The sequence below is a fragment of the Copidosoma floridanum genome, unplaced genomic scaffold (genome assembly GCF_036245765.1).
Source record: "Copidosoma floridanum isolate Cflo_tuat_1 unplaced genomic scaffold, Cflo_Japanese_pri ptg000001l, whole genome shotgun sequence".
Classification (NCBI taxonomy): domain Eukaryota; kingdom Metazoa; phylum Arthropoda; class Insecta; order Hymenoptera; family Encyrtidae; genus Copidosoma; species Copidosoma floridanum.
Window position 1 is genome coordinate 7,760,274 of NW_028321878.1, and position 12,691 is coordinate 7,772,964.

Genomic DNA, 12,691 nt, shown 5'->3' on the forward strand with positions numbered 1-12,691 from the left:
AAAAAAATTTGAAAATACTTTCAGTAAGCTAACAAGATTTATGACCTTATTCGGTTCATCACGCTTTTTAAAATAATATTTCAATAAAAACGATTATGTATTTTCAAGCAAAGTTGACATAGTACTGCATCGTAAGGAATATTTAAGTTAGTTATAATCAGATTTTTGTTGCCTTCAAGTATTTTAAAGAGTCACTCGTGGAGTTATTTATAATTTATTTTATAATTAATATTTTTTACGTAATTATAATACATACTAGAACAGAAAAGATATACTCAAGAGTCTTATAATTTGAAAATACTTTGGCAAATAATTTTTTTTCATGCAAAAAACAAAACAGTTTTATTTGTTTATCAAATGAAAATACCAGCATACAAAATGAAATACAGCACATTAAGACGACCTTTGTAAAGACGACATCGACAGTAGTAAATAAAGAGCAAAACGGAAGAACGAGCTGACGCTTACAGTCAGCACCGATGGGTGGCGGTGGTGATTGTGGTGGTGGTGGCGTCGGTATATTGGAGTTACCCCGGAGAGGGATGGAGCTCTCCCTGTCTCCCTTCGCTGACGAGCTAAGATACTTTCGTTATGTTGCAAGCTCAGTAGTCCGCTGTGCGTCACACAGACACGGTCGCGTTTATCGATGATTACAGATAAAGGTAGTTTCGTGTTACTGTAGCGCGATTTTTTAGTTTTAAATCTTTTCTATGTTATTTTCATGTGATGACCATTAAAACTGCTTCTCTCTTCCTCATAAAAGTATCAGTAGTTTAAAAGTGTTTTAAGCTCTTTATAAGGAGTGAGTTTCAAAGACAATACTTAAAACAATCAAATGTATGTTAATTTTACCAGTTATCATTAATTACAGCTTATTTATCAGCATAGATTTTGAGAGATTTGAAGACCTTGAACAGTATATTTTTATCCTTACACACAGTAAGCCCTCAGTATATTTAAATTTTAAACTTAGTGTAAAACTATTTGCATATGGCACTGATCGCGCAATTAAAATGGATAGATTTCAAATTAGTAAGGGCTTGTTTCAATTAAATAATTTAAAGGTAACAAATCAAAATAAGTACATTTAACGTATACAGTTGTTTGGCTTTTTTTTTTTTTTTTTTAATAAGACCTCACGAGAAACAAGTGCATAAAAAAAAGAAAATAAATCTTCGAACAGATTTTTTCAAGAGAAAATCTAGAGATTTCACTATTTCATCGCAATGGTATTTTCATAAGAGTAGATCTAAAAAATTATTTAGGAGTCTCGTTTATTTTATATTTTCACTAGCTGACATCACAACGATACGTACTCCTAACATTTTTTATAATAATTATACAAATACAGTTTGCTCGACCGATTAAAAATTTCAAATAAACCTTGAATTTGACAAATAAATGAAAATTTTTAATTATTATATTTACTTGATTACCTGATTTTAATTAAAAAAAGAGTTGAAACCGAATTAAATCAGAGAATAGTTTAATTAGATTTTATTGTATAAGTAATATACAAATATGTTGCAAAAAAGATTTATGCAAATCGTTTATTGTTTGAATTAATTTCTTGTGATAGTAGTACGAGGTAATAATCATAAATAAGTTACAAAGTAGTACAATTTATGAATTCAATGTAATTTTTATTCTATGAAATATTAATAAACTAATGTCAATATTGATTGATTTAAAAAATTGTAAGTTATAATAACAGAAAGTTTTTTTTTTCATTCTAATGAGAACAAAATTTTATTTCTCAAAAAATGATGACACAATTCTCTTGATTATTGTAGCGTTCATGATACAAATTCATTGCAATTTTGCTAAACGAAAATTTCTTAGGAAAATTTTTTATAACACAAGCTGGGTAGAAATTAAAAATTCATAATAAAATACACAAAAAGAGCTTTCAAGCAAAACTTTTAAAAAGATTGTAAAAATAAAAATTTGTGATCAATATTAGCAGCTTACAAATTCATGAATTCATATTTTAATTGTAATTTGTCATTCAAAAAGTTGTAAAAAAAAAGTTTTTGACTCAAGGCTTTTGCCAATAACTATCAATATTTTGTCACTCATTTCAGAGTTATTTAATCATTAAAACCCGAAATAAGGGATTTCCAACATATTTAAACTTACTTTGATCATTGACTTAAAATACAAGAAAACTTCACTGAAAAAATACAAAACGAAATATTTAAAGTACAAGGCACAAAAACACTTTATTCATGCAATTATCGTAACAAGCCATGAAGACAATTTTTCTCCCCAGTGGCACCTATAATGGTGTACTCAAAGGCGTACCAGCTAGGCCGGTAACATTGACGAGTGAGAACCCGAAAGTATTAAACTCGGTTGGCCGCGCGGTCCGCAGCAGCTGCAGCAGGTGACGGTTCCGGGTGACCCGGCAAATGTGGCTCTGTGCACGGTGAGTCGGAGTCTGGGGGCCCGCGGGGCCCGCAGGGGCACCACCAGCTCAAACTCCTCGCCGTCGGCTCGCGAGCAGAGCGTCCGGCTGCAACTGAGCCCACGAAACCTGTGCGCTTCTCAGGTTCAGACAGCATCTGCTTCAGCGCAGCAGCAACAGCAACAACAACAACAGCCGACCAATGCAACTAACGTGCCTCAGCAGGGACAGCAGCACCAACAACAGCCGATGCCGCGTGATCAGGGCGCCGGCCAATCGTTCGAGGTGAGCCTTTGCTCGAGACTACTACATAAACATGATTATAGGTTCATGGTACTAGTGATTCAGTAAGTTTATTCTGATGGATAAAAGATAATTAAGTAATCATTTTTCTGATGGATCAATGACCATTCTAATGTTTTTCACAATATTCTCAAGTACATTTATCCATTTCTTATTTAGATTTTTCAACAAATTATACATTTATTATGACCATTCTAAATCCGCAATGCCTTTCTAAATCTATGGTTAATTATTAGAAACTTGGACTTACAAGAATCCAAATCATACTTGTAAATTTATCAGTAGTTGCAGATATAAAGGAGATGTAGTTGAAATTTGTGTTTTTTCTTTCATTTTCTTAATATTTTTAGTAGAAGCTTGACAATTTCATGACATCGTTTGCTGATAATATAAATGAAAAGTCTTTCCGTTCTTTAGGTTATACCTAGTGAGTTGGACACTTTCTTTCTTGATACGTAACTGGGATATTTTTTAATGAGAATCTGAACTCTTTCTTACACTCGCAACCAGAGATATGAAAAGTCGTATCTCTAGAGTAGTTAGCTATAAAGACATAAATAACTAAAACCAGATATTATTTTGAATCAAAAACAAGAAAAATGTGGAAAAGTTTGTTCTGATAAAATTGAAAGTTAGCTAGATCAGATCATGATAAAAACTTGCTAATTATATATTTTAAATCAGTAATAAAATAATCTTTGAAAAACAAGATACTCCCTAATGCTGAATTATGTTCGGGCTCTTATTCAGATTACGCAAAAAGTAAATTAGATAGAATAAGTAGCGTGCAAGAATTTTTACAACCAAAATTATACTGATATCGGAATCTTGTATTCTAGTTGTTCGAATAATATCTATTTTAAATAAATGTACCCAAACACACACACACACACACATACTATACATGATTAGTTTTCTAATAGTTAGAAGAAATTTTGATTTTATAATTTTCAATTAACTATGTTTTTATGATTTCTTGAGGTTTTGTGCATAAGCACACGATCAGTAAGAGCTAATTTAGGTGTGAGAATAAAAACTCCAAAGTCAGGTGTTAGTTTGAGCAACGTTTCGTTGGTCTTAACGCCAACCTCATCAGGCTCACTTTATTAACAGAAAAAACACAACAAATTTCATTAATTACATTGCAGGGCCAATGTTTACAAATATCTACATTAATGCAATATTAATTATAAGTAAGTAGTCACAAATAAAATAGTAATGTAAATAATTTTAAAAAATTAAACAATTACTCACGTCTATATCGTTAAGACGATCGTTACAGACTGTTGGGCGCCTCTAACTATGTTTTTGTATTAATTAAATTTTTTGTTTGCTAGTGATAACAAAATCCTTAAAGTTACTTGCTCATTAGTCGAAAAACTGTTGGTTAATGGTTTATTAAAAAAAATAGAGTCATGTTATGACAAAATAAATGAATTATTTGTTGTAATAATCCACCATCATGAATACACGTTTCATACAAAGTGATATTGAAAACTACCAAACAATTTGTATTACAGTCTGCACGTATAAATTTAATGGGCAAAATAATAATTAACAGCCTTTTCAGCCTTTTCAGTAAAATACAATATTTTCATTTAGTTTTCATTTGTTGATCGATTCTTCTTTATTTAAACTTGCTTGAACTGTTAACAACGTTACTTATAATTGAACTGTTAATTATATTTTTTAAAGCTTTTAATATATTCTAAAATTAATGTCAAGATATAAAATATGACAAATCATATCTTGTTCATATTAAAACTTGATACTGAAGTATACTGAGATCAATTATAAAAGCTTACCTTTCAAAGTATTCTGTATAGAAACGATCGTGTTTTTAATGATCAGTTCCTATTTATTGATGTTATGTAATGAAATGGTTAATTGATGCATAATTATTGAATGCAATAATAGGAGGTTGTATGATTTCAAATTCAATAATCAAAGCTCGTGGTGCATTTAAAGCTAATGAAAAATGAAGTAGTTTTTTCCAAAAGTGTCAAATTATATCAATGAACGAAAGTAAAATAGTGACAAAAGTAACAATATGAAATTTTTCTAATGAAGATAAATGGAGAAAAATGATCAAATATTATTTCTGGAGGTACATGTACACTCAATCACAGCTAATTTTGACCTGACTACTGTGTCAAAATATGTCTGTACATGATGTAAAACAGTGAAAACTGCATCTTTTAATCATTCCAAAATTTACTGTTATAATGAAAGACCGAAAAAAAATTGTTCAACATGTTTCAGGATGGACAAGGCCTCGAGGAGCCGATGGTACAGATCGAGCGGGGAAATCTACGCAGTACCTGGATATGTTGCATGCCGTGTTACTGGCTGCGGCGCAACCAAGCCGTACACAAGGCGCTACTCACTTTTGCGATGCTACTCGTGACGATCCTTCTTGTCGCCAGTCCCGTGCTTTTTCTCATTACGACTCTGCCGGAGGGAGAGCAGCCGCGTGAATGCGCAGCACTCGTAAGTAAAATCGATTGGATCCTTCTCTGTGATACTTGCCCCGAATTTTGAAAAAAGGTTTTGTCAAGGTCACTGGGGTGTATTAATTTTTGGTTCAGGGTAGTTGAACATGAGTAACAAAAGTAATAATAATAATCATAATAATAATAATAATAATAATAATAATAATAACATTAATAATACTAATTACGAATTAATTACACATTGCGAACAATTAAATTTTAATTTTAATTACATAATGTGAAAAACACAAGTTACCCTGTAACCGTGAATTTCGTTCAGAAACGCCTTTTTTTACCACTTTTTTGACGAGATGAAAGCTTCTCAATGTTTGTAATCCCATTCTTTTATTGAACAAACAGTTCAAATTGTTGCAAGTTTTCAAAAACCCGCCTCTTCCCCGGAAATCACTTCCTACAAACAAATCGATCGTCGAAAAACATAAAAATCCAACATAAACAGAAGTACAAGCCAGCCGTTGGGATTACACAATCGATACACCACACAAAGAGAGCCGCATCACCAGAGAATTGGTAGACAGACGAGGAGGAATACCACAGTCTCTGTGCCTTCGCGGTTCCCCGACATCGATCGGCTTTTAAGATTCAATAGCCGCGCGTTCTACAGTTGTTTCCAACGTCAACAGTTGACAAACGGTTGGCCAATAAAAATAACTTTCCTATCGCTTCAACGGACCGAATCAGGAGTAATTCGACAAGAAAAATAACAACAAGGGCAAAAAACGCGAAAAATAACCAAACGCGGATACGTACAAAAAGAAAAATAAGCCCACGAAAGACTCTTAGAGCAAATACCCCCGCGATACGCAAACATCGGCGACAATTCCATTACAAATGCTAAACACCGAAGCTGCGCTCGGGGTAAAAAACAGCCGCTCACGAGCATGTACAGTCCAGTATTGTGTCGCAAGTTCGCACGTCCGTCAATACCGTCACTTGAGCATCATAGTCATGCACGCGCTTGGTAGCTCGTTATACTTTGGCATAACAGTAACAGCCCTGCTTATGCCACGCAACGTCTTTATTTACTCGAGTGATCACAACGCTTCGATACCTTGGTCCTCCTTTCACGTTTTGTTCGGCGTCTATTTTCAGGGGGTGTCGGTGGGAAGGGAGCTCTAGGCTACACGGCAGCGGCAGGGAAACAGAGAGAGGGGGAAGCCTTACCGCGGAGATAAGGTTTCGAGGCAGATAGCAACCTTAGCGCGGGTCAGGGTCTTATTCCCCCCCCCCCCCCGACCGTGACCTTCGAGCGCGGCCTCTTTCGGGGTCGAAGGGCCGACCGTCGATGCATGAAAGTGATCGTCGCTTGATGCGCACCGCTGATCGGTGCGCAATGGATTTTTAACAGATCATGCGCTTTGAGAGGGGGGAGGGGACTCAGGTGTGGAAATGAGCTTTGCCTCATCTTGCCTTCCTTTTTTCCCGAAAACTTCGACGAGCGTAACTCTTCAGTCGAATAGATGCTCTGCAATTTCTTTCACAAATTTAAAATATTCCAATTTTCATCCTATCATGTGGTTCATTCGTCACGTGCTATCTATTTGATGTACTTTAAGGTTTAAAAAGGTTTTCTTTACGTCTGTATCCTTATGTTTTTGTATTTCTTTCTATTTTTCACCCTCGTTATACATCCATTCCTAAATATCCAGCACAGTGCTTTGTTCTATGTATTTTTTCTCTCTGCCCTTAAAACGCTAAGTATTTATGTTTCTGTCTTTATCTCTGTGTTCAACTCTATTATCATATTTTCGGATGTGTTCCCTTATTCGCATATCTATCTTATTGTCAATGCTTCTGGATTTGGGTATCTCTATGGATGTAGTAATCTTTATGTCGGTATATTTGTCTTTGAAATTCTGTAATCCTAATTCTATATATTAATCCCTCTCTTTCAAGGGCTTTTTTTCACGTTTTTTTTAAGTACCTTTCTGTATGCATTATCCTACGTTTTTAACTTTTTGGTGAAGTCACTGTGCTCGTTTATTCTCTTACTTTTTTCGTTGTCAGATTTCTGATTTAGTTTTAATTGGATTTCTCTTGTATTTGAATGTCTTATTGCTATCTCTGAGAACTTTTGCCTCCATGTCTATCCTTGCATGTGCTTAGTTATGTATGGTAAGGCAGCCTTGTCACTCATTTTAGTTGTCTGTTTAACTATCGAATTTTCAAGTAAACTTTCATCCCATTTGAGACATGATGAATTCAGTCAGACTGTATAAAATCACGAATATGATAAGATTTATATTATTTTTTTCATGTAGCAACCATTACTTCCAATTGGGTCATTGTAACTAGAGTATATCAAAGGTCTATAAATTTTATTAATATTTTAAAAAGATGTATTTAGTACGAACTTTTAAAAAATAAAAAATTGAATTTCTCTTATTATTTTTAATTTGCAATAACGTAACAACGTTATTTTTCCCTCACTAATATTCTTTGCTTCAAAGTGTACTGAATAATTAAACGACATGAAATATATACTCCTACAAAGTACAAGTGATACTTGACAGTAACGAGCTGCTTTTACTGACACTGACATACAAATGACTTCAAAGATGTAAAAGCTCAAGGTTTAGATGACACAAATTTTTCATTATTCACTACCAGCAGATTCAATTCACCATATTCATCATTATAAACATCTTGCATTTGCAGATTGTCTGCGACTTATATCTCGCTATGAATTTTAATTCGACAGATGTCAAACATTACAAAAATAAACTTTTCCTCCCCGTAAACGTGAAAATGCAGACTTCTTGTTTAAAATGCGCATCTTTTTTCGTGCCTCGATAAGAATCATTAATTACCAACCTCAAACGGATAAACAGGTTCCATTGTACTTTCAAGAAAGAGAGTTAGGGAAAGATGAAAGAGACTAGTTCGTGATACAAGACACGTGACTGGCGCTGACACTCATCTCGACAGTCGTTGTGGGTCCGCGCACGCCGGCTCAGGAAGTGAGTTCTCTTGGGAGCGCCCATTGAGACTCCCAATTCATTGGTGCCCTCCAGCCGCGAAAGAGCTGCTGTGCAAGCCTTCCTCTGGACCTTCGAGTGAGAACGGCGCTTGTAATTATCGTCTGACGCGCGAGGGGTCGTTAAGTTCAGACGTTTTCTGTCTCGTAACGCGTTTAGCGTTGTTATCCGATTCATCATGCAGATAAGCGGGATTGGTTTTTTCCGTTCATAGGGAACCTTTGCAAATGCATTTTGTTTATTCGCTGCTGGTTAGTTTGGCATTAGAGATGAGAATGTCCTTTTTTTCTATCCAATAGGATACGATTAAAGATCTTAATCTTAAGCGGATTTCGATTTTTCTCGTGTCTTGATGAGTGTGGAAACTACATTTGTACGAAATTTTTTAAATTTTTACTCCACTAAAAAAAGTATAACTGATTTTTTTTCTAAAAAATTCCATTCTCTCGTTATAACCACGTTCACCACTAGTATAATTTGGTACCAAATATATTGAAAATAAAATAAAAAGTCAAAGTAGGTCAGCGATTTTATTCGTAATAACTCTATATTTCGAAGCTGTCGAGTAATAAAAGAGACGATTTCAAATTGCACGATTGAAAATCACCGAGACTGCTCTGTTTATTTTCATCTCGTTTATATTGTAAAATTCGTTTCTATAAGCCCCATCTCTCGCAAATTAACCCTATTCAGTGTGACCAAAGTTTTTCAAGCCTTCGTGTGAAAGCTGAACGAGTCTCAAAGTCCGTTTGATTATTTCATAGAGATAGTGGCTGTTGGAAGTGTAAATCAAAATTTATCGTTGGATGAGAGTAGGTAAGTAAGCGAAACGTTGAAAATTGGTTCTTGATTCAACATCGCCTGTATGTTTGATCACCTTGGAGTCGACCTCTCGTGACGAGATAAGATTCCACACGTCGACTATACTGTTTCGTAAAGTTTTTCGCAATAGTGGGAGAATCAAGTTTTTCATTTTTTACTTTGATTATAAGTTTTTCTACTACGTTAATGAATAATCTTGTTACGAAATTATCTCGGGTTAAGTCGTTCACTTTCACTTTTTTTAGATATTTCTAATAACATAACAATCCAGCAGAAAAAAAGTGTTACTTTGGAATCGATTTTAATCGAGACGTGGTACATTATAAGGTTCTCGGGGTATCGATTAAACAACACCAGGCAGCAGTACGCCAAGAAACGTGCTACTGAAATAAAAGAAATTATTTTTACTTTAAATCATGCAGACTTTTACTGTTGGCTTTTAACGCAATTCTTTTAGTGAAGAGCATTTTATTCTCATTGATTAAAAATTGAGTAATCATTTAGTTAGGTACTTCGTTATATAATTTCGCGAGTTTGAGTCATCTACTGATATCAAAAGTCTAGTTCCACTGAAATTGTCCAACTTTTTTAAAGATATACTGCTGACGTAATTCTACTAAAAGTAAAACATTTTATAAGAAACTTGATAAAATTTTGAAAAATTTTCACAAATGCGGAATTAGTCTCTCTGTAAAATTTCATACGATTAACTGTACAAAAATGCGAAAAGAGTAGTTGGAAATTTTTTTTTTTACAATACACTCCCGTAAAAAGTAAAACGTTTTCGACATCATAAGGATGACGAAGGATAAAATTTAATTAATTTTTTTACAAAGAAACGCTTGTCATGGTTGTGAATGCCAAAAAACTCATGACTTACTTTATCTTTTCTTTATCTGACGGGAAAAAAGTAGAATCGCAAAAACTGATTTTAATGAGTTGTTAAAGATAAAAGAAATAAGCAGTTACGACTTACAAACTTACCTTTAACGACCCAAAGTAAAGTGTAAAGTATCGTCGCTCGTAAGAACTGTGGCTTTCCTTTGGCCAGGCAAATGATCGTTCATTTCAACGAAGCGTCCCCGCTCATAATCACCCAAAAGGCGAAGTACGAGTTAAAAACGAAAAAAGCGTATGCGGCAGCCAAGCGCATTAAAGGATTTAGGTTTTATACACCAACGCGTCAGTGCTGGCCACAGCAAAAACCCAAGCGAAAAGTTAGCATCCCCGAACTTTTTCTTACCTGTTTTTTTTTTTTTTTTGTTCAACCTAGTTTGAACACTTGCTCACCGGACAACTGGAGAACCACGGACTGACACGCATCTTCGTTTTTTTGCAGGACGAGGCGTGTATCAGGGAACGTGACGGTCCAGAGGGGATCTGTGAATCACGTGCCTGCCACGAAGCTGCCCAGCACATGCTCGGCACAATGCACCGAGGCGTGGATCCCTGCAAGGACTTTTATCAGTTCGCCTGCGGCAATTTTCACAATCAGCTGCCCTATCAGCCGACCACGAGCTTTGCTGCCTTGCAAGAGCAGGTCGACGATCAAATACAGCGTAAGTTAATCTTTCTCGTTTTTATCGTTTTTACTTCAAATTTACTTATATGTATGTATAGTGTATGTGTGCATGTATGTTGGTGAGTGTCAGCGTATTTTACAAATATTATAATGTGGATTGATTTTTGACACAAACAATTTGTACTTAACACAAAAACTTAGTCTCGTGTCATGAACGCACAAAAAAATGCATCATACTGGAAAAAAAATTTTTTAATTAATGGTACTAAAATAATATGTGGGGGTGAAAATATCCAGAATTCCTGACTGTATATATTGTTACTAAAAACTGGCAGGAATGGAATATATTTTTTAGTAAATGTATAGCGAAACTATGTAGTAAGTAGTATAACTATCTCACTATTTTTAAAGCAATTTTTTAGTAAAATAATTCGAGTTTTTCAGATACTTGGAGTCTATGTACGAGTTTTTACTTTTTATTAATATTTGATATTTATAAATATTTATCTCATCGTCTTTGATTAAAAATTTTAAAAAACTTAGCATATTTCATCTATTTACGCGTGACACTGTCAGTTTCTCTCTGACTAGTATTTTAACATAATTTCGAACAACTAAGTAGGGAAAGCGATCTCAGTTAGTGCTTTTAAACGTATATCACGAATGACAAGGCAAATCTAATGAGCTTGGCGTAAATTCTTTTAAGCTCTTAAGCTATTTGATCCTTACCTACGAAATTTGGATTTTGTTTTATACCACAAGATTATCTGTATGATTAATCGTGAATACATTAAATTGTTGTAATAAATTTTATGTATTCCGAACTCTTATTATTTTTTCATGAAAATGTAAATAATAATTTCAACTTGCCAATTAAAAAAATGCATGTATTTGCATAAGCGAATTAATGCATGAGAAAACTTTAATATCATAAATCACTCGTCCGCAAATGTTATGACTATAGCGACTACAGAGCTATAATTCTTGTCTCTCGTTTAAGTTCCGATGGAGGATTCCGAGGAGCGTGTTAGTATTTAGTGCTTGTTTGCTATAATTTATAATATTAATGATGATACTTGTTGTTAGTCAAGTCATACATATTAAAAAATAGTATATACTAGGAGAAGGCTCTAAATTTGTAAATCATTTATAGTCATCTAGTTTTAAAGGTTTTTTGTTTACTTCTTCGAAGTTTGATAAAAGCCATATGAACGACAGAGTAATTTATTTGGAAAGTGATTTTTTTTCCTCTACTATTATAATAGAAATCTTCCATATTGTTTCTTACATCAGATTCGAGATAAATTGGTCTCAACTGAAAAATAGTAAATAAAGGTAAACTGCAACAATATATTTTTCAATTTTTTCTCCTATATCTTAAAAAATATTGAAGTTGGAAATTACGAAAAATGTGGTTTATTTATTTTTTTTATTTTTTAAATTAAATTAAAGGTCTACTTACTGTTTTTTATAACAAGCACTTTGAAGTATTTCTCAAAAAACAACATCTTCTAAATCATAATTTAATAGTTATTCATAAAATTATCACAACATGAAATAATAAATATATTTTGTTCAATTTTCCGCTAATCTTTCACAAATATTCAATTGACTGATAAAATTACTAATAGAGACGTTCTGTTCTATCTTGAAGTTTTAATAAAACCCGAAATCTCAGTATTGAAACGTCACGTTCAAACAGTGCACGGTGTGCTAGGGTCGGCAGATTCTTCTATTATTAAATTTTTCCCAATTCACATCCATCTCTTGACTTTATGACAAACCGCCGTTAACAATCTTATTAGTTTGCTATTTTAAACTAAGAAAAATAATCAACTTAAAGTTGTACGGCATTTACAAGAGAAAAATACGAGATATTAAATAATTAATGAGCCCTTGCACAAAGAAAATGAAAAAAAGAATAACATTCCGTTGTCATCAGCAGATGAACCGAAAGAAAATTTCAGATATCTATTATCCAACATTATACCTAAGGCTTTCGATTATCTATACAAACGACAGATACAGATACGCTTTGAAAAGGTAGCAAGATTGATGATGCTCCTCGATATACTCCCTTTAATCGATTTTTAGCAGCCACAACATCATGTATTTTAATTAGTTGAATACCCAAGTTTTGATGAGG

At 33.8% G+C, this 12,691-nt stretch overlaps 1 protein-coding gene across 3 annotated transcripts in view; it reads left to right on the top strand.

Moving 5' to 3' along the window:
* The first annotated feature begins 625 nt into the window (after positions 1 to 625).
* LOC106639779 (neprilysin-1) overlaps positions 626 to 12,691 on the top strand; it is a 66,921-nt gene continuing 54,855 nt past the window's right edge. The window contains exons 1-4 of one of the 3 annotated variants that reach the window (XM_089589673.1): positions 626 to 1,064; positions 2,273 to 2,692; positions 4,973 to 5,200; positions 10,363 to 10,582. In XM_089589673.1, coding sequence (XP_089445799.1) covers positions 2,657 to 2,692; positions 4,973 to 5,200; positions 10,363 to 10,582 — 484 coding nt within the window. In that variant the 5' untranslated portion in view covers positions 626 to 1,064; positions 2,273 to 2,656. The remainder of the gene's footprint in view (positions 1,065 to 2,272; positions 2,693 to 4,972; positions 5,201 to 10,362; positions 10,583 to 12,691) is intronic. The other 2 variants (XM_089589667.1, XM_089589672.1) reach the window with 2 other exon arrangements.